This window comes from Pongo abelii, chromosome 1 (assembly GCF_028885655.2).
Source record: "Pongo abelii isolate AG06213 chromosome 1, NHGRI_mPonAbe1-v2.0_pri, whole genome shotgun sequence".
NCBI classification, from domain to species: Eukaryota; Metazoa; Chordata; class Mammalia; order Primates; family Hominidae; genus Pongo; species Pongo abelii.
The window spans coordinates 62,895,535-62,916,348 of record NC_071985.2 but is presented as its reverse complement, the minus strand read 5'-3'; the positions used below and the strand labels follow the sequence as shown (position 1 = coordinate 62,916,348).

The 20,814-nt window shown below is 40.1% G+C and overlaps 1 protein-coding gene across 3 annotated transcripts in view; it reads left to right on the top strand.

The window, feature by feature from the left end:
- Nucleotides 1-20,814, top strand: part of PLA2G4A (phospholipase A2 group IVA) — a 166,666-nt gene that overhangs the window by 88,123 nt on the left and 57,729 nt on the right. For all 3 annotated transcript variants that reach the window (XM_009239984.3, XM_054527419.2, NM_001132692.1), the window contains 1 exon segment: nt 16,442-16,578. In XM_009239984.3, coding sequence (XP_009238259.1) covers nt 16,442-16,578 — 137 coding nt within the window.

The window sequence follows — 20,814 nt, the reverse complement described above, 5'->3', positions numbered from 1 at the left end:
GACACAAGACCAGTATCCACATTCATTTCCACACAGTCCTAATTCATGACAAATGTACTTATTTTTGGTCATATAGCCTTTTTCCCAACTAAAAGAGCCACATCCCCTTCCTAACTTATTGCTATTAATGACGGCACAGGCATCAAATTTCAAGATTATGCATTTGGGCACCCCTTTTTCTTCTGTTCTGGCTAATACTTTACTTGTATCATTTATGAGTCCCCACCAGTCTTCAGTCTTTAATCTTATTTCAAAAACTGTGGACTTGGGAGGCTCAGAGGGGTCATAACACACATCTGACCTGTCGTTTCCTGGGCTACATACCTGTACTGAGTGTCATTATATAAACATGTTCCTTTTAAAGTTCCTAGGCATTCATAGTAACAATAAAACAGAATGATTGTTTTAACTTGTTGCCCTACCTCGGTAACCTGATGTATAAACTGAGAGCAGTCCCTCCCTGCAGGGAAAATCAGTGGAAGTGTCTACTATACAAGCCCAAATTACAAGGAAAATGAGTCCCATGATAATTCTCCTCATGCTTCGGCCGTGCGTAGACCAGTCAGCTTCTGGGTGTGACTGGAGCAGGGCTTGTCGTCCTCCTCAGAGTCACTTCGCAGGGGTTGTTTGGGCTCGGTTTTGCCTGCCAGGTTTCAGCGGCTGAAGGTTTCACACGGCTGTGGTGGATCCAGGCTGGGATTCGTTCTACCTTTACAGCTGGGGGGGGTGGTCAGGATGACAGTCTGAGGTCCTTTCCACCGTGGCCACAAAGGGGCTACGTTCCAGTCCTTGATTCATACGCGATCACCTGGAGAGAAATGGTGAACTGGGGAGAATAAGCTGATGGGACACCTCTCATTTACCCAAGTTGAGATTGTTTGTGTAATTTTTCCTAAAGCCTGTAGCTGTCGCTGTAATTCAATTCACCTAACTCTTGGGAAGTGCCTGGAAGCTCTCCTAGTATAGGAGGAGGCCTATGATACAGTATTTCTTAAGGGGAGTATCCTGTTTTCTTAGAAGGAGTGTATCTAATTTTAAACAATACCATAGGAAGGGACTGTATCCACTTTAATCCTGTTTCCTGACATACTTTCCCTAAACTATTTTTGATAGTCCGATTCATTCGCTCCACCTTTCCGGAACTCTGAGGTCAGTAGGCGGTATGTAGCTTCCAAGTGATTCCTAATGCCTTTGCTGTCTTCTGTACCAAGTCAGCCACAAATGCCGGCCCGTTATCTGAGACAATTCATAAGGGCAGTCCAAACCTAGGAATAAGATCCCGGAGAAGCACATGGGTTACCTCGCAGGCCATTTCAGTTCGTGTTGGATAAGCCTCCACCCACCCAGAGTAAGTACACACAAGAACGAGCAAATACTTGTTACCTCCACATTTTGGCATTTCTGTGAAATCCACCTGAAGATCCTCAAAAGGTGCTGCTCCATAAGCTTGCATGCGGGGCAGAACAGTGGGGCTTTGCCTCACATTGTGCTGTCGGCAAGTAATGCACAGTTGTGCTACTGCTTTGGCAAGGGCTGGCAAGTGTGAGACGTAGAAGTACCAGCCTAACAATTTTTGAAGTGACTCTTGCCCTAGATGAGTGATTTCGTGCATGGCCAATACGATTGTGGCTCCCAGCAACTGCAGCACAGCTACCCTCCCATCTGGCAGTCTGATCCATCCTCCTTTTATTACTGGCCCCCTTTCTGGGTGGAAGAAGTCTTTTTCTTCCTTAGAATAGATAGGTACCAGGTCAGGTGTTTGAGGGAGTAAGGGGGCTGTTGTCGATGCCCAGTAAGGGGTAGATGCTGCTTTTCGAGCTTCTGAATCAGCTGGAGAGTTTCCTAAGGCCACTGAGGTGGAGGCTCGCTGGTTTCCCCTGCAGTGCATGACTGCCACCTTCTTAGGTTTCCACACTGCCTCTAATAATTGTGGAATTTCTTTTTGATATTTTATGTCCTTTCCCCCAGAGTTTAACAGGCTCTTTTCCTTATATAATGCTCCATGCACTTGGAGGGTTAGAGAGGCATATCCAGAGTCAGTGTAGATGTTTACAGTCTTACCTTCACTGAGTTCTATAGCCCAAGTTAAAGCAATGAGCTCAGCCTTCTGGGCTGAAGTGCCCTGTGGCCACAGTTTGGCTTTAATGACAGCATCCAAAGTTACCACCGCATATCCTGCACATCTTTCTCCTTGTGGGTTGATGAAGCTGCTCCTGTCCATGTATAACTCCCAGTCTACTGATGCCCATGGCTGGTCCCGAAGGTCAGGTGTGCTAGAATAGACTGAATCCAACACCTCTACACAGTTATGCTCAACCGGGCTCTCTGATACTGGGAGCAGGATGCTGGGATTTAGGGTATTACAGACTTCAATAGTTATGTGGGGATTTTCACATAGCAAGGTTTGGTACTCGGTTAATCTAGCATTTGTTAGCCAATGATGTCCTTTGGTAGTCATCAAAGTTACCACAGCATGAGGGGCCTTTATATTCAGGTTTTGCCCAAGGGTTAGTTTATCTGCTTCTTGTGCTAACAGGACTGTTGCTGCCAGGGCCCTTAGACATAGTGGCCAGGCTTTGGAAACCCCTTCTAGTTGTTTTGAGAGATAGGCCACTGGCCTTGGCCAGGGCCCCACAGTCTGGGTTAAAACTCCAACTGCCATTTTTTCTCTTTCTGACACATAGAGTGTAAAGGGCTTTGTCAAATCTGATGGTCCTAGGGCTGGGACCAACATAAGTTTTTCCTTTAACTTACAAAAGGCTTGCCGTTGTAGAGGCCCCCATTCAAAAGGCTCCCAATTGCCCCTCTTTGTAACTCTGTACAAAGGTTTGGCTAAAACTGCAAAGTTTCGAATCCATAATCTGCAAAACCCACAGCTCTTAGGAATTCCCCTACTTGCCTTCTGGTTCTAGGTTCCGGTAGGCTACAGATGACCTGCTTTCTTTCTGACCCCAGGCTGCGCTCCGCTTTCTGAATGGTGAATCCCAGGTAGCGTACCTGCTGTCTGCAGATATGAGCTTTCTTCTTGGACACCTTATACCTACAGTCCTCCAGGTGCTGAAGCAGGACATCCGTCCCTTTTGCGCACCTGACTGCCGTGGAGTGTCCCAGCAGAAGGTCGTCCACGTACAGGAGGAAGATGCAGCCTAGGTCTTTGGCAGGAAACTTTTGCAGGTCTCAAGCCAGAGCCTCCCTGAAGATAGTAGGGGAGTTCTTGAACCCTTGGGGAAGCCGGGTCCAAGTGTACTGAGTAGTGACACCTGACTCCGGATCTTCCCCCTGAAAGGCAAACAGCTTCTGGCTCTCGGGAGCTAGTCTGATGCTAAAGAAGGCATCTTTTAAGTCCAGGCAGGTAAACCAACTGTCCTCAGCCAGCAGTAGCCCTAACAATGTGTAAGGGTTAGGAACTGTTGGGTGCAGAGTCACTGTAGCTTGGTTGACCAAGCGCAAGTCCTATACTGGCCGGTAGTCCTTGGTCCCTGGCTTAGGGACAGGCAGGAGGGGGGTGTTCCATGGAGACTGGCAAGGAACTATAATTCCATAGGCTTTCAAGCACCTGAGATGAACCTGGATTCCTTTGAGAGCTTCTCTGGGAACCGGATACTGCTTTTGTCTAATTGGTTGGGCCTCAGGCTTAACTTCTATGAGCACAGGGGCTTGGTTGACCACCAGTCCCAGAGGATTATCCTCTGCCCATACTCGGGCCATTGCTTAGCTAGAGCTGGTTTTATCTCTTGGCCTGGCTCAGTTAGAAAAAGTCTCCATTCTTCTTCCCAGGGGACCGACCATAAGGGCCATGATAATTCCTGTTCCTGGTAACTTTAGCTGTAAAGAGCCCTGTTTTGTAAAGGAGATGGTGGCTCTCAGCTTGCTAAGCAAGTCTCTTCCCAGCAAGGGCAAGGGACAGTCAGACATACACAAGAACTGGTGAACTATCTCATATCCCCCCCACCGAGCAGGTCCATGGTAGACAGAAAGCCTGCTTAGTGGAAACTCCTGTTGCTCCGATTATATCAAAGGGGGCGACTGGGGTGGTCGCTACTAAATGTTCAGCACCAGTATCGACCAAAAACTTAATGTCCTTGCCCCCAGTTGTAATCCTGACCATGGGCTCCTTGGGGGCGCTTGAGCCTGGTCCCCTTCAGTCCAGTCGCCCTTCAGCCAGATTGAACAAAGCTCCCTCGTCTTTATCTGAGGTCTTTTTTTCCGAATCACCTTGCTTTTCCTTCAGTTGGGGACACCATCTTTCCAATGTCCTATTTCCTTACAGTAGGCGCATTGGTTACGTTGCAAGCGTGGGCGATTAGACTGGGTATTCTTCCCGGAACCCCCCTTTCCCTCTCCTTTCAGGGGAATTCCCCTAATGGCCGCAGCCAGTAAGTCGGCATTTCGCCTAGCCTGGCATTCGCCTTCTTTATGGCTTTCTCTGCAGCTTGTTGCATCTCTATTCACAAACACTTGATTGGCTATTTCCAGTAACTGTGAGGTATTCATACGCGGAAACCCAGCCTGTTTCTGCAATTTTCTCCTGATATCTTCTGCGCTTTGACTAACTAAGGCCATGTTAATCATGTGCTGATTTTCAGGGCTATTTGGATCAAAAGGAGTGTACATAGGGTAAGCCTCACACAGTCTTTCATAGAGTTGTGCTGGACTCTCCTCTTTTCCTTGGATGACCTCAGAGACCTTATTTACATTTGTAGCCTTTTGAGCCCCTTTCTTTAGACCTTCTATTAATGCCTCATGGTACCGTCTTAGTCTCTCTATGGCTGGTCTCTTGTTCAGGTCCCATTGGGGGTCTGTTCCTGGCAGCTGAATTCTTACATATTCTTGGGGATTTTGGTAATCGGCTGGGACTTGCTCCTTTAGCCACTTAGTTGCCACCTGGAGCACCCTTTGCCTTTCATCTGTATTAAAGAGTTACATGAGCAGCTAGTGGCAATCAGCCCAAGTAGGATTATGAGTCTGTATAATAGTTTGGAGCAAGTCAGTTAAAGCTTGAGCCTTTTCAGTGTAAGATGGAGTATTATTTTTCCAATTGAGGAGGTCAGCAGAGGTAAAAGGTTGATACACAAAGGCACGCCTTTCCACCATGTGTCTGTCCTCATCTACCCCAGTATATTGCTTCTCTCTCAGGGGCATTTGGATTCCAGTCTTGGGCCATAAGCAAGCTGCCAATGGAGGAGTTTCTCCTGTGGCTTCACTTCCTCTTTTGTCTACTCTAGGTGGTCTAGGGGTGTGGTTATCTGGTGGCTGTGTAGGTGCTGTGGGCTCAGGAGTGGGGAGCCCTTCCTTTTGATAAGGAGGGGTTACTGCTGGTACCAATTCCTGCCATGATTCTTCTGGTGTGGGTCGGACAGGACTTTTGGTGCTGACTTCCCTCGGCGGGTGGAGCGAGAACCTTCCTTAACTAACTGTCCCTTTGCTACTAGTACTGCTGCTGCCTGTCCTCTTAACCACTGTGGGGGGTCCAAAACTAGCTGTAACCAAGAGTCTACATATGGGAACTGATCTGGGTGCCCTGGCTTACAGGTTACCCTGTGCCATACCTTTGAGACAAGGGACCTGTCCAGACTTCCTTCTGATGGCCAACCCACCTCTAATACTGGCCAGTCTATCTCACACAAAGTTTTAAGTTTTCCTGTTGTCATAGTGACTCCATAGTCTCCCATTAAATCCCTTTTTGAAATTTTTCAACATAGTTCCTAGTGGGGTGGGCTTACTTTGTGCCTGACCTGTGTTTCCTCGAGAAAAAACACCATGCTCACACCACACACGCATCACAAAACAAAGAATGGTTAACAAGGGCACATACACACTTTTACAGTTTACACCAAACCAGAATCAAAACCAAAATCAGAGTATCAAGAAATCCAAGTCAGGTCAAAACCAAAACCAAAGTATCAAGCAATCCAAGTCAAGTCAAAAACAAAAACCAAAGTGCCGGTACAGGCACGCCATGGGTGATGAGGCCACACTTCCACTCACATGGAGTGGGCAAGTTCCAAAGACTAGTCTTACCAAGTTTCAGTTGTCCGGACTCCAAGTGCCAGTTCCTTCCTGGTGTTCAGCCACTGCATTGATCCTTCACAGGGGCCTGCCACGCGCTGCTCTGGTGAGGCATTCCACCGGGGCAATTCCCCACCTAGGAGCGCTCTCAGGATCCACGTTGCTCAAGCTGGCCAGAGTCCCCCGCAGGGATGCTCCACAGGACAGGCCTAAGCTGCCTAAGGAGCTGCCTCGACCGTCTGTTAATCACCTCACTTCCAAGTCAGGGAACCAAGAAATGTAGCAGGACAAGCCTCAGACAAAACCCCTCAGACACCAAGTTAAAGAAGGAAGGGGTTTATTCAGCTAGGAACATTGGCAAGACTCCTGTCTCAAGAGCTGAGCTCCCTGAATGAGCAATTCCTGTCCCTTTTAAGGGCTCACAACTCTAAGGGGGTCCACTTGAGAGGGTTGTGATCAATTGAGCAAGCAGGGGTTACATGACTGGGGGCTGAATGCACCGGTAATTAGAACGGAACAGAATAGGACAGGGATTTTCACAGTGCTTTTCTGTACAATGTCTGTAATCTATAGATAACATAACCGATTAGGTCAGTGGTCGATGTTTAACTACCAGGTCCAGGGTGTGGTGCCAGGCTGTCTGCTTGTGGATTTCATTTCTGCCTTTTAGCTTTTACTTCTTTCTTTGGAGGCAGAAATTGGGCATAAGACAATATGAGGAGTGGTCTCCTCCCTTACTGGGATTACAAGCACAAGCCACCATGCCTGGCCAAATCCTATATCTTGCTTGTCAATATAATAGACCCTTGTTAGAACTTGTAGTTGTTTATCATGTCAGGCTAATTAGTTCTTGAAGAAACTGTCTTCTCTATACATTATTCAGAAATTTATAGCTTCTCTGAAGTTTTTAGTGTGTGTATGCGTGTTTCTTTTAACATAGAAAACTTTTCAGTAGCAATTCTACAACATTTTTCTTTTTGTTGCCATCCTTATGTGGTATTGGTATACCCTCAAAACAGAAAAATGATATTACAAATTCTTTTCATTTCTAACATTTGTAATTTATTGAGATACTGTGCTAGGCAGTAGAGAAGAATAAAGCTGAGATGGCTAGCCCTGAGGAGTTACTTTCCTTAGTGATTTTAAAGCCTTGTTTGGAAGAATGATATTTAAGCAAACAAAACCAATGATGTGTTAAGTTCTTAATAAAGAGGTGTGAACTGAGGGATGCAAGTGATTGCAAGAGGATGACTCACTCTCTGCAGTAGAGATGATAGAAATTTCTTTTAGAGTTGAAGACTGTTGGCCATGCCTTGAGGTATGAGCTTGCTAGAAGAAAAAGGAGGAAATTCATATTTCTTGTAAGTCATGACTGTCAACTTTATTTGGGAGAATGTGCCTTGCAATCTCAGAGTTTCCCTGCCTAATTGCTTTCTAGTTATTTACAACAATTATTTTCTTTACTGCTAACGGCTGACTACTTCCTGTTCCCCTCACAACAGATAGACTTGTCTCCTAATGATAGAGAAATAAAAAGTTAGGAGATGACAAATCTTTCATTTCTTGCTATAAAATTGACATACTCCATAACTGATGCCTGTCCTTTGCAACCTCCCTCGTAGTTCAATAGAGAAAATACTCCTTTTGCTTTCAAATGCGGATACCCATCAGATATGGATCCTAAGCTCTTCTTGAATACCCCAATATATCTATTATTCAGATTTTCCCAGATCACTCTCAACCTGTATTGTCAACGTCTACCTCCGTGTGGATATTTCCTATAAAAATATAAACATGTTCTAAACTCAGTTATAAAAAGAAAATAAAGAACAAAAAACATTTTCTGGATTCTGTATTCTCTCCTCCTTTCTGCTCTATTTCTCTCCTTACCTTCACAAACGTCTCCAACATTTTCTATACAAGCTCATTCTACCTCCTTTAGACACCAGTACTAATAAATGCACAGGATCTTGTTCTTGCCCTGTCTTACCTAACCTTGCAGCTGCAAATGACAGATGTCTCCTTACATTTTGAAACATTGTCTACTCTTCACTTACTCCCTTTTCATGGTCTTCATCATGCCTCTTTGGTGTTCTTTACCAGCTCTTCTTCATCTGAGCATTCCTTACATATAGTAATTCCTCAAGTCATAGTCCTAGGTCCTCTTTCTCCTCATTCTATTTCTTTCTTTCTTTTTTTGAGACAGGATTTCACTTTGTCATCCAGGCTGCTGTGCAATGGCACCAACTTGGCTCACGGCAGCCTTGACTTCCTGGGTTCAAATGATCCTCCTGCCTCGACGTCCCAAAGTGCTGGGATTACGGGGTGCATGCCACCATGCCCCATGAGAAATATGTTTTTCTAGGCAATTGGGATTTAAATCCAGGATTCTCAGTCAGGGTGTGGTGGCTCTCACCTGTAATCCCAGCATTTTGGGAGGCCAAGGTGGGAGGATCAAGACCGGCCCAGCCAACATGGTGAAAACCCATGTCTGCAAAAAATACAAAAAAATTAGGTGTGGTAGTGCACACCTATAGTCCTAGCTACTTGGGAGGCTGAGGCAGGAGGATCACTTGAACCCAGGAAGTAGAGAGCTGCAGTGAGCCAAGATGGTGCCACTGCACTCCAGCCTGGGTGGCAAAGTGAGACCTTGTCTCAAACAACAACAACAAAAAGAAATTTCTCTCTAGCCTATGATGTCACCCAACAACTGTGTGCTAAGGACTTTCACATGTATATCAACAACTTACAACCTCTCTTCTGAGCTTCAGAGCTAAATATTTACAAACTGACTTGATTTCTTTATGTGTATTCCTGCCAGCATCTCAAACTTAGTCTATCTAAATCTGAACACAAAGTTTTGTCTCTTTCTGTGCCTTGTATAGAGAGGACTTACATATGTTTGTGTATTGAGAGGACTTGAACTTGTCTTTCCTCTTCCCACTTTCTTTTTACAATGAATTCAGAGTGAATGTTTCAACACAGAAATCTAATTCGATCCATCCCAAGTTTAATATCCTTCCACTGCTCTTAGACTCTTCTCCACAGCTTCTTTCTAGCTTCATTTTTGCCAGTTTATCCCAAATTTCTATACTCCCTCCCAGTAAGCACCTCTTAGTTCTGTGTCTCTACAGAATCTTTCCCTGGTTGGAGGTCTCCTGTACAGTGCTCCCTCTTGCTTCAATAAGCTTCCCCTATACAATCCTTCTCTCCCTTTTAGCTTTTAGCTAACACTTTTTAGCTAACACTCTTCCATTCTTTAATGAGCACACAGGTAATTTATTCTGAGACTCTCCCAAATCATCTCCTCTCTCTTTACCCCTAAGTCTAAGCTAGTTCTCTCAGTTATACTCTCTTATGGCATATATGAACATTCTCTTCTCAGCGTTTCCCATGGTTGTACTTAAAAAAATTCTTGTAAAAAATATTTATTGTAAAAAAAAATGTCTTGTAAAAAATTAAGACTGTGACTGTTTTCTCCATTAGAATTTAAGTTTTATGAGGGCCAGGACAATATCTGTGTTATTCATCTCTGTATTTCAACCACCTAGCATAGTTCCTAGTATGGTAGATCCTTGGTGAATATTTTGTTGTGTGAATGAGGGCACAGATTTAGGCATTGCATGCATGGAGTAAATTTGCTAGAGAGAGAGGTCATGGTTTTGAAACAGGAACACCAGTATCAGATTGCTAGGGAAACACCGGTTAAGGAGAAGGTTTTGATGAGATCTTGGCTTAGACTCTTGAGTTAGAAATTTATGTAGGACACATTGGTTGGCATTTGTTCTTAGGTTCTTCTTTTCAAAAAGTAAGTTTCTGCTGCCACCTCTAGTCACTCCTCCTTTTGTGGAAAGGATTAGTAAGTCTTCCTGGGAAAATACAACTTTGCTTCATGTTCATACGAATGACAGTAAAATAACTTTTCTGCAACAGATGGGGAATGAGATAATCATGCTTTTTCTCTGGGCTATCCTTCAAAAAAATATTAAAGTCATGTGTTTGAAAGTCATTTATAGAATTAAAACTTTTGTTGTTGCTTTTTTTGGTTTCAGCCCACACTGTTTTCTCTTGGCAGAAATAATCAGCTTAGAAGTTATCAGTGCCACCCATTCCCATAACAAAAGTAACATTTTTCTATTTTTATGTTACTTCTTGGATCTCTTAACTTTCCACATCCTTTGTCCCCTATCAAAGTCTTCACTTTCTGTTCAGTGCTAGCCAGTTGGCCTCCTTAGTGTATGGAAGAGTGGGCTGTTGTGGCAGTTTGTACAATGAACAAGAACAGTCCTATTCATCTCAATACAGACAGTATCCAGGTTAGACCTCAACATTGAATTAAATGTTGAATGAATTTGGGCAGTATATATTTGGGAACATTGTTTTACCTTGGTGCTTCACTTGTAAAATGATGATAATGTTTCCTGTTGTGGTAAGGAGATAAGTACGAATGCTCATAAAGCGTCCAGCAAAATGTATAGGGGCACATAATAGTTACTCAGTAAAACAGTAATATTATACATATTCTTGGGTGCTGCCATTCTGTGGCATAACACTCGTGGTCAATAATTGTTAAATTTACCATGGCCTAATTTTTAAATTAGTTTTCCTGCCTGTATAATGAACTAGTCAAATAGTTAAGGTTTTTTAAAGCCTAAGCGTTTATTCTTTTAAGTACTAAGATTTTTGAAAAAAAATTATTGATTTTGATTATGTAGATGGAAATCTTTCTGAAACGTGTAATTTCTTGCTCAGACTGAACCAATTTGGGCATTCTCAGGCCTGCTTCCTTTGCATTCAGCTGTGATTGTTCTGTGTCCTGTGTTGGCCGCTTGAAGTGATTTCTTCACACTGCCCTTTTCTCTTTCAACTTTGTTGCTCTGGAATTCAAATCTGATAAGCAAACTTGCTGTTAGAACAGTGTCTCTAATTAATATAATTTCTTTATGAGAAGAGGGCTGAGATCTTTTCTTTGAGCAAGATATATGACTTTGTGTATGGGGATTTTTGGTGTGTTTTGATAGTTCAGAAGCCACTTTTTAAACTTTTCTTGTTCTAAAATAGTTTTTGGTCAGATAAAGTTTTCAGATTACTATTGTGTCTGTGAAATGAAATGTTACTATCCAGTCTCTATGTCCCCTAAAAACTAGCCATAACATAACAAGGTTGGTTGTGGGAGTAAAATCTGGAATTAGAGTAGTAAAGAAATGAGAGAAGAAAAGATTCTTCTTGTTATCAGAGTGTAAAAGAGATAATGCTTTTTCTTAAGGAAGACTATAAGGACCATATTTCAGTTTAAACAAATAGACAGCTTTGGATGAAAATAGAAGTAAAATATGGACCTTAAGTAGTTAATTCTCCGAGTGCCACTTGGTACTTACATTTGTCATATAAGTTAAGTGAAAGGCTAGAGAAAGAGAGATCATCTAGTCGTGGAGGGAGAGGCAGAGCAAGACAGTTTCTGAAGGAGATAAGAGAAATCAACCTTGAGTTGTCAGTAAGCATTGCCATTCCTATGTTTCTGCTGTTTCCTTCATCGAGAATATTTCCCCACCTCTTTCCACCTTCATTCTGACAATAGCACTTTGTACTATCAATCTTTATTCTTCTTTCAGATGGTAAAGGTCGAAAGGCAGGCAGTGGAGGGCTCCCTTTAGTGGAGTATAGGAACATGAACTGAGCAGGCCTGGGCTTGCAAGGGTCAGGTTTCAGGAATCAAGAGGTGGAGCTGAATTTTTCTTATCTGAGGAAGTGGTGGGATATAAACAGCCAAGGAATAAAACAGAGCTGGAAACTGGCCTAACTGGTCTAGAGATCAGGTTAGATATCCAAGGGGCCCAGACTGCACTCAGCAAGGTGGTGCACTCTGAGGGGCCCAAAGCTCTTGACTGCTGAGAAATATAAGCTGTGAGGGAAACAGGGTCAGGGAGAGGCAAGCAAACATCCACATGTCAGAAGCAATGGAGAAGCATATAAGACCAAGTGCTAGATTTGCTGCCGGTGTTCTTGCTTACTTTGAATAAGCAGATTATCCTTACTATTATAATGTGGTTGGGCCTCATCCAATCCATTCAAGGCCTGAATATGACAAAAAGACCTGCCTCACTGAGCAGGAGGGAATTCTCCAGCAGACTTCCCTTGGGCTTCATCTGCATCATAGGCTCTCCTGGGTATGAAGCTCACCAGCCCATTTTGCAGATTTGGCCTTGGCTGGTCTCCACAATGGTGTGAGACAATTCATTATAATAAATCTCTTTCTGTATATCTACTCATCCTGTTTGTCCTGTTTCTTTGAAGAACCCTGACTAATATGGGGGCGCCAAGGAGAGTAATGTTTTTATGTAATTGTCTATGAAAAACAAAAATATTCTTGAATACTTCAGAATTTTCTTTTGAAAGGGAGGCCATTAATAATGTCAGTAAGCTTACGTACCAGGATAATTAAATCAAAACACAAGGTTTTTGGTAAATGAAAACTCATTTCCTGTAATCATATGAAGGAAGTATGAGAAATATTTATTGACATCATTTATATCTAAATACTAGTGATATTAGGTCCAAATATAACCCCAGACATTCTCAGCAGCACTTATTTGATTCTCTTAGAATTAGAGCCATGACTAACAGCTGAACCTTATAACTTTCGTGTTATTTCTTTGAACATTATTTCAGAATGAGCAAGACTATTAAAACTCCAAACTTAGTCTTTGTTTATTACGTAAAATTGTCCTGACATTATTTGAAGTGATACATAATTTGAAATATAGTTTGACCAAGCATTAATGGTTTCTCTCCATAAAGGTTACCCCTTTCTGAGCAATGACAAAGGGAAGAGCAAGGAATTTTGATGCCAGACATACCTCAGTTCAAATCTTGGTTGTATTACTTATTAGCTATCTATCTATGGACAAGGTATTATCCGTACTCCTCACTTGAAAAATGAAACAAACAATGACTTCCTTTTGATAGTTGGGAAGATTAAATGAAATAAATTGTGTGAAAGTGTCCATAAGAGAGTGCAAGGCACATACGATATGTTCTTGACACATCTAATTTCCCATTCTTTTTTATAGTTCATAGTTACAATTTTATAGTTTTGTAATTCATGTTTCTGTAGGTGTTATAGAATCTAGAATGTTACTAGTTGCTAAAAGATTCAAGATCAATATTTTTATATATCAATATATCAAGATCAATATTCTTATATATAAGTAAACTGAGCCCACAGAGTATTTTCTTGGCCTTAGGACACAGTGTTAGTTGGGGAAAAGCAGGGGCTATTTGAGAGACAAAGTAGAGCATAGTGAAATAATAGCTTTGTTATGTGGCAGACCCAACTTTGACTCCAAATACCACTTTCTAGCTTTGTGACATTGGAAAAAAAATCTTCTTTGTGTTTAAATTGCTTTATTTTTAAAAATGGGGTTATAGGCCCAGTGTGGTGGCCCATGCTTATAATCCCAGCATGTTGGGAGGGCAAGGTGGGTGGATCCCTTGAGCCCAGGAATTTGAGACAAGCCTGGGCAACATGGTGAAACCTTGTCTTTACAAAAAATACAAAAATTAGCCAGGTGTGGTGCACCTATATTTCCAGCTACTTGGGAGGCCAAGGTGGGTGGATCCCTTGAGCCCAGGAGTTTGAGACCATCCTGGGCAACATGGCAAAACCCCGTCTCTATGCCAGTACAGTCCAACAGAGAGTTACTCCAGCTTGGGTGAGAGAGAAGAGAGAGAGAAACCCTGTCTCAAAAACAAAACAAACAAACAAACAAATGGAGTAATAGTATGTACTGACAGGTTATGAAAATTAAATGATATAATGTAAATGCTTGCTTAACAAATAAAGGTAATTATAATCTGCACAGCCAATTATTTGATTATTCAACTTTACGTACAAATATCTGACATTTTCCTTCCCCTGATGACAACAGAAGTATCTGAATTAAAACCCTGACCTGAAAACCTCCTTCAGAATTACTTCAAAGCAATAATGAGAACAGTAGGTTACCTAACACCTGAATTCCAGTTTAATAGGAGGCTGTTTCCAGAAAATTCCAAGTAACATACCATAAGCATCTTCAGTATGTGTCGGGCTGTTGGCATTTGGAGAAGGACATCTGGGAAGTTGTTTTCTCAGGATTAGAGAAGCTCTTATGTTCATTTTTCCAGTTTCTCTTATTAAATCTCCTGCTAAATAACAGCACAGGCTGTTTGCTGTGTGTTGAAATGAGGAGTATAAGAACTTTTTTTTTTCTATTCTAAAGAGAACTTTTTTCCTCTTTACCAAGTTACTAAGAACTTTTTTTTCTCTATTCTAAACTACCTCATTTGTATTGGGTTGGTTATTTTTAATAATGCAATGCTACAATTAACCATACCTATAGATTCAAATGCCCCCAAATAATTTTTGAATACGAACAACCCTCCATCTTTTACAGTATTATTCTTGAAATTGTTTTTCCTCAATGCCCTTCGTAATCCTATTTTCCCAACTCCCTAATATATACCTGCTACAATACTAAGACCCCAAGTATTTTGGTTCCCAAATTGCATACCCTTTCCTGCTTATGCCTATCTTGGCCTGAACCTTAGGCCCAGAACTGAGCACATAGCCATGTTAAATGTTTGCTTTTATTGTTATCATTATTGCTATTATACTGCCTGTAAACTCAACCCCCTTTCAAGGCTGAATTCAAATCCCTCCTCTTCATTCTAACTTTATATCTAGCTTCCTTACAACTACTGCTGCACCTAATACTTTATTGTACTCTATTCATCCTCTGTATGACCTACTTTAGTTTCCTACCTTAGCTTTATTTCCCCCTCCAGACAAGCTTTTAAGGACTTACATATTTTACTTTATTTACAGTTTTAAAATCTGTTTGAGAGCTTGGTGTTTATACAAACCCATATACATCTATATAAAGATACATAAAGATACACACACATACACACACATACACATATATACATATACAGATTCAAAGCCAGTTAGATCCTTCCATTGCACTGCACTTGTAGAGGGTGCTTTCATTATGAGGTTTCAAGTTTTCATGTAGTTTGATGCCTAGTGTTTTTTTGATTTGAGACCACTTGTTAGAGTACAGCTCGGGGTTAGGAATTTAGTCCTAGGTGTTCTACTATTCACTGCTCTAATTCTAGTAAGATTTGGCCTCTGCAGATTTATCTTTCCCAATTTAAAGCAAAAATGTTTGCTATTATTATTATTATTATTACACTGCCTATATACTCAACCCCTTTTCAAGGCTTAATTCAAATCCTTCCTCTATGTTCTAAATTCTTATCTGGCTTCCTTACAACTACTATAACTTATGACTATACAACCTTTTTGGTCCTTCTGGTTGTAAAATAATCATTCCATAAATATATGTATACATCATATTGGTAAGTGGCCTCTCAGGGATCAGGTGCCAATACTTGAAACACAATGCATTCATGTTGTATATTCAGCATTTCTAAGACTGAGTGCACTGTTTCTTCCTTCACCTAACTTCATGCCTTGGGATCCTTGTTCTGAGTAATGATAGCATCATCTGCTTAAGAGCAAAGCTAGAAACCCTAAGTCTGACCACCCACCTTCCTCTCTTTTACTGCTAACATCAGATCGGTTACCAGATGTTAAAGATGCTCTCTGTAAATGTAACCTGAAGGCAAGGTGCTTACTCAACTATGAATTACCAGCTAATAGATCTTACACAAGTAACATCATCATTATATAACTTTCATTTGCAAAACCAGCAAACACTTTCCTTCTGCTCACCTTACGTGATTTCTGAGAGAGTTAAATAAGACAATGTCCCTGAAAGCAAGCCAAAAATTTGCAAAATGTTGAACAAATGTAGAGTATTATTGTTATTATTAAATAGAGTAAGTTGGTCATTTTAATAATATCTTTTTTCTGATAGACATTGGTTTTTTTATTTTCTTATATGAAACATTCTTTTCTTTTTCTTTTTTTTTTCTTTTTGAGATGGAGTCTTGCTCTGTTGCCCAGGCTGGAGTGCAATGGCACGATCTCGGCTCACTGCAACCTCTGCTTCCTGGGTTCAAGCAATTCTCCTGCTTCAGCCTCCCAAGTAGCTCGGATTACAGGCACCCGCCAGCACACCCAGCTACTTTCTATTTTGTTTTTAGTAGAGGTGGGGTTTCACCATGTTCGTCAGGCTGGTCTCGAACTCCTGACCTCAGGTGATCCACCCACCTCGGCCTCCCAAAGTGCTGGGATTACAGATGTGAGCCACTGCACCCGGCCTTATTTTCTTCCTTTAAAAAATTAGGCATTACTAAAGTATGAAGTTAACTTACACTTCTTTGTGACAAAATATGGAATGTATAACATAAAGATTGAGACTAAAGGGAACTGTATTTTATGATTTTTACTTTGTGTACAAATCTCTCTGTTGCATCATTTCAGGTGCCTGTGGTAGCCATATTGGGTTCAGGTGGGGGTTTCCGAGCCATGGTGGGATTCTCTGGTGTGATGAAGGCATTATACGAATCAGGAATTCTGGATTGTGCTACCTACGTTGCTGGTCTTTCTGGCTCCACCTGGTTAGTATGCATTTTTAATTTTAGTTTTATAACTTTAAATATTTAGGATTTATCTAACTCAAACACTAGAAAAGGGGATTTAGAAAATTGATCATTAACTTTAAATTACTGAAACTTTCCAGTTTGATGCCACAATCTGCTTTAAAAGATTTTTTTAAAGACAAATCCATACTTAATAATAAATTTTTGTTGCAAATTTACTTCTTTTAAGCCACTTTGTAACTTAAAATGTAGTTAAAACATAAAATAAAAAAGACTAATTGAAAACAGTTCTAGATAAAAATAGAAGTGGAACAACATACTCCACCCATAATTAATTTAATCTTCTTATAATTTGCTGATTTGTAGTCCTTCAGTGAACACGTCTAAGTCTACATGATTCACTACATATTCATTTTCTTCTTTAGGGCAAATAGAATAAGATGCAAGATACCATAGTATACAGAACAAAGAAAACAATTTTTTGAATATAGAAATATAATATATTTCATTGATTTTCATCTAACTAAATATGAAATTAGTCTTTTAAATTTAGGTGGAGACTTAAAGCATCCGTATGTATAATACTTGTACCCTGTAGGCTTTCACAAATATATTTATAAAATGTTTTCAAAGAAGATATTACATACTTTTTGGTTTGCTTACCTCACATAAGCACATTGAAAATCAAATGAAAAGTCCTTGCTCACATGTCTCAAATAAGAGTATCATCTTATTACTAAAGATCTGTCTTGGACTTACAAGGCCTTTTTAGTCATTCAGCCATGGCAAACCCATCTATCAGAATATCGTATTATATATGCCTAGCATTTTAAAGTTTCTGTGTCATTTTATCTTGTGAGATGGGTATGAATTTATTCATTTTTATGCTAAAGAAAATTTGACTTAGAAGCCAAATGATTTGTCCAACATCACTAGTAGAGCTAGCATATAAACTCAGGCTTTTGATCTGTCATTCTGAGTTCTTTCTACTAAACCACACTCTTTTCCGGGACATCTATATATTTTACAGAGAGTTTCACATTTAAATCATCTACAGTTTCTTAAATGTTTTGAATCAGATTATTTAGTCATGAAACAAAAACTTAGAGCCATCATTGCCATCTTCTCTATATGTACCCTCAAAATGATTTATTTCTTCTGAAGGAAGGGTGTAGCCCATCATTATTCTTTCCCTTGAAGGAAAGAGCAGGCATCTGCCTGTTTAATGAGTAATGTGTTAGAAAATCTTGGACCTTTACATTAGTTCGCCTACTCAATCATTTTGTTATTATTCTTTGAGTGGTGTTCTTTCTTTGTACTCACTATTTATTGCATCCTGTTGTCCATCACTGACAACTGGAAGAAGCTTACTTTCTTAAACTCATCTAATAAAGCAAGACTAGACTTTGAGTGCTGATTTGGGGATATAATTGTGTATGTGTGTGCTTGATTAGAGCTATAGTCATTGCTTTGGTTATAGATTTGGTGCAAAATCTTCTTACATTCCCCTGTCAGTAAACAAGTCCTGTAAAATATAATTAAAAGGATTTTAAATGTGCACATATATATATATATATATATATATATACAGAGAGAGTAATTAAAAGGATTTTAAATGTGCAGATATATATATACAGAGAGATTAATTAAAAGGATTTTAAATGTGCACACACACACATATATGCATACTTCTACTCTATCTTTCACAGTCTTATTTCCACAAAGATCAGCTTTTCCCTTTTTATTTTGTTTCCTTAAAAGGCTGCTCACTCATTGTAATAAATTTTCACCCACAGACCACTTAACTTGCAAAGTTCTTATTTTCCTTGACTTCTCAGTGTATGTGGGGTGGGGGAGGGAGGGATTGGAGATTGAGACATTTCACACATTGATTTGTCCTTCTTTCTAATTGTTCCTATCATGCCTTTTCAGTTTTATTTCATCCTCTCTGATTGGTATCTCCTCCATATATTGTCCCTACCACTTCCACAATTTCTCTCCTTGATGTGGGCTTTCCCTTAGGGCTTCTCTTTTGGTTTATTATATCACTATGTCCTCCATAGGTAATTCCACCAACTTCTGCCATTTTAGCTATTACCACCAAGAATTTAATTCATAGAACCCTGTAACACTCCAAAACTTCATAGATAAAAAGAAAATAAAACCCTAATGGAGACTGCAAATAAGCTGTCATAGAGGAGAATCAAGTAAAAGATGGTATCTAGAGGGAAGGATGCTTCAAGAAGGAGTGGGTGTTTTAATAATATTGAAAATCTGTGAAAAGCTTAGCAAAGGACTGGGTTTGGTTAGTGGTTTTAGCAGGAACCACTAGTAAAAGTAATTAAAAGATACTTTTGAACATGAGATTGTAAAAAATAAGAAGTGAATAAAACATGAGAGTACAAAATTAGGCATGTGAACCTCATAAAAGCCGTCTATTATTTCAAGTACTTTGTTTGGAAAGGGAAGGAAGGAGCTCGGTCATTGTTTGAAGTGAACATAGGACCCAGAGAAGGGTTTTTATTTATTTTTTCAGAATTTAAGAGAGTTGAGCATTTTCGCAGATGTCTGAGATGTAGGAAATAATGTAGAGGCATAGATGGAAGATAAAGAAATAGAAGGATCATAGATAGAAAAAGACTCCAGCAGAGACACGACACAAGATTGAAAGCACAGGTAAAGGTGTTAACCAGGGAAAGAAGAGATGCTCCCTTACCAGGAGAAAAGGTGGCCAGGATGATTCATGTTCACAGTTCTTTCTTAAAAAGTACAGGTGAGAAGGTAAAAAGTTCAAAGGAAGGAATTCGGAAAGACTTGGAAAAACACATTACGCTTCTATGTTATGTAACCTTTTATATTCTGCTGATACATGGCCATTATTTGGTGTAAGTGAGGTAATACGGAAATATATGGAGAAGCCCTGGACCTCCCAGAAAGTTTCCTGTGATCACAAAAGAGAATTTTAGGTAGGACAAAGCTTCCCTTATACCTGCTACTACCTTTATGGTAATTACTTCTGAAATTAATTTTGGATGATAGTTGTGATTCATTAAATATAAGTATTAGCCAACCTGGAGACCTGAAATGAGTGAACTAAAAAAACAGGACAGTAATCCTGTGTTCTTTCACTCAGGATTAGTACAGCTTTCTTCCTCAGCTGTTCTTTTATAGCATCGTAAGGGGCTATTGGATGTTGACTGCCAAGTTTGTACAGTATTACCTTCTAAAAAGAAATCAGAGCAGCTCTGCATCTATAGACAGTATGGTCCAATTTATTGAACTAACTAAAACAGAATTTGAGAGCGAGAACTTTCAGTTTAACAGTACGAAAAATTCTTAGAACAATGAAAAAAGAAACAATATTAACAGAAATTGTCACATAAGGTGTGACGGGATCAAAGGTCAAGATATGTGTTAGAGAAAATTTGTTGTTTAAGGGCTAAGTTTGTCTTGTTCCCTAATGAATCTCTCTTACCTAGCACAGTGCCTGACTTTCCTTAGGTCATAGTTGCTTAATCACTGAATGAAGAAATGTGTTAAGTGACTGCGTTTTATGGGAAAATTAATTTAGGGGTTTTTAAAGGGTTTTGAGATATTTCCTTAACAGATGTTGAGGGTCTTCTCAAGTCATTCCAAATCTTAGTTGCAGATGAGAATCACTTCTGCTGTTTTTTAAGCACAAAAATTCTAAAAGTTTAACCCTAAATGTTTACCCCTGAAGGTTTGGATTCAGCAAGTCCTGGTGGTTAGCTACTGATATTTTAAAACGTTGACCGTTTGATTTGGAGACAAGCATTGAACTGAACATCACTTCCTCTCTGGCATGATTTAGATTTAAAATGTCACAAAATCTAAAATGCATTTAGATAAAAAGAATGAGGTGTCCTATCATATAAACATGTTGAAAAATTTGAGGCAAATATTTCTAGATTTTTATATAAATAAACCTCAGTCCCTTTCACTCATTAATTAACTAATTTATAGAGGCCCTGCTATGTCTAAGCTACTCTCTTTTTGAAACTTGATTGGTATAATTGGGAAACATTATTGGTAAAGAGATGAAAATTAAGGCTTAACTATAGAGTTAAAAACTGGGGTGATACTTTCATGTTTTATTTTTTATTTTTTGAGATAATCTCACTCACTTAGATGTAACTGCAGGGACACCATGAAAAGATTATCCAACTCTCCTTGTGAATTCTAAGGAATATGTGTCATAAATGCTGAACAAGCAGAGACCATTAACCCAATGCT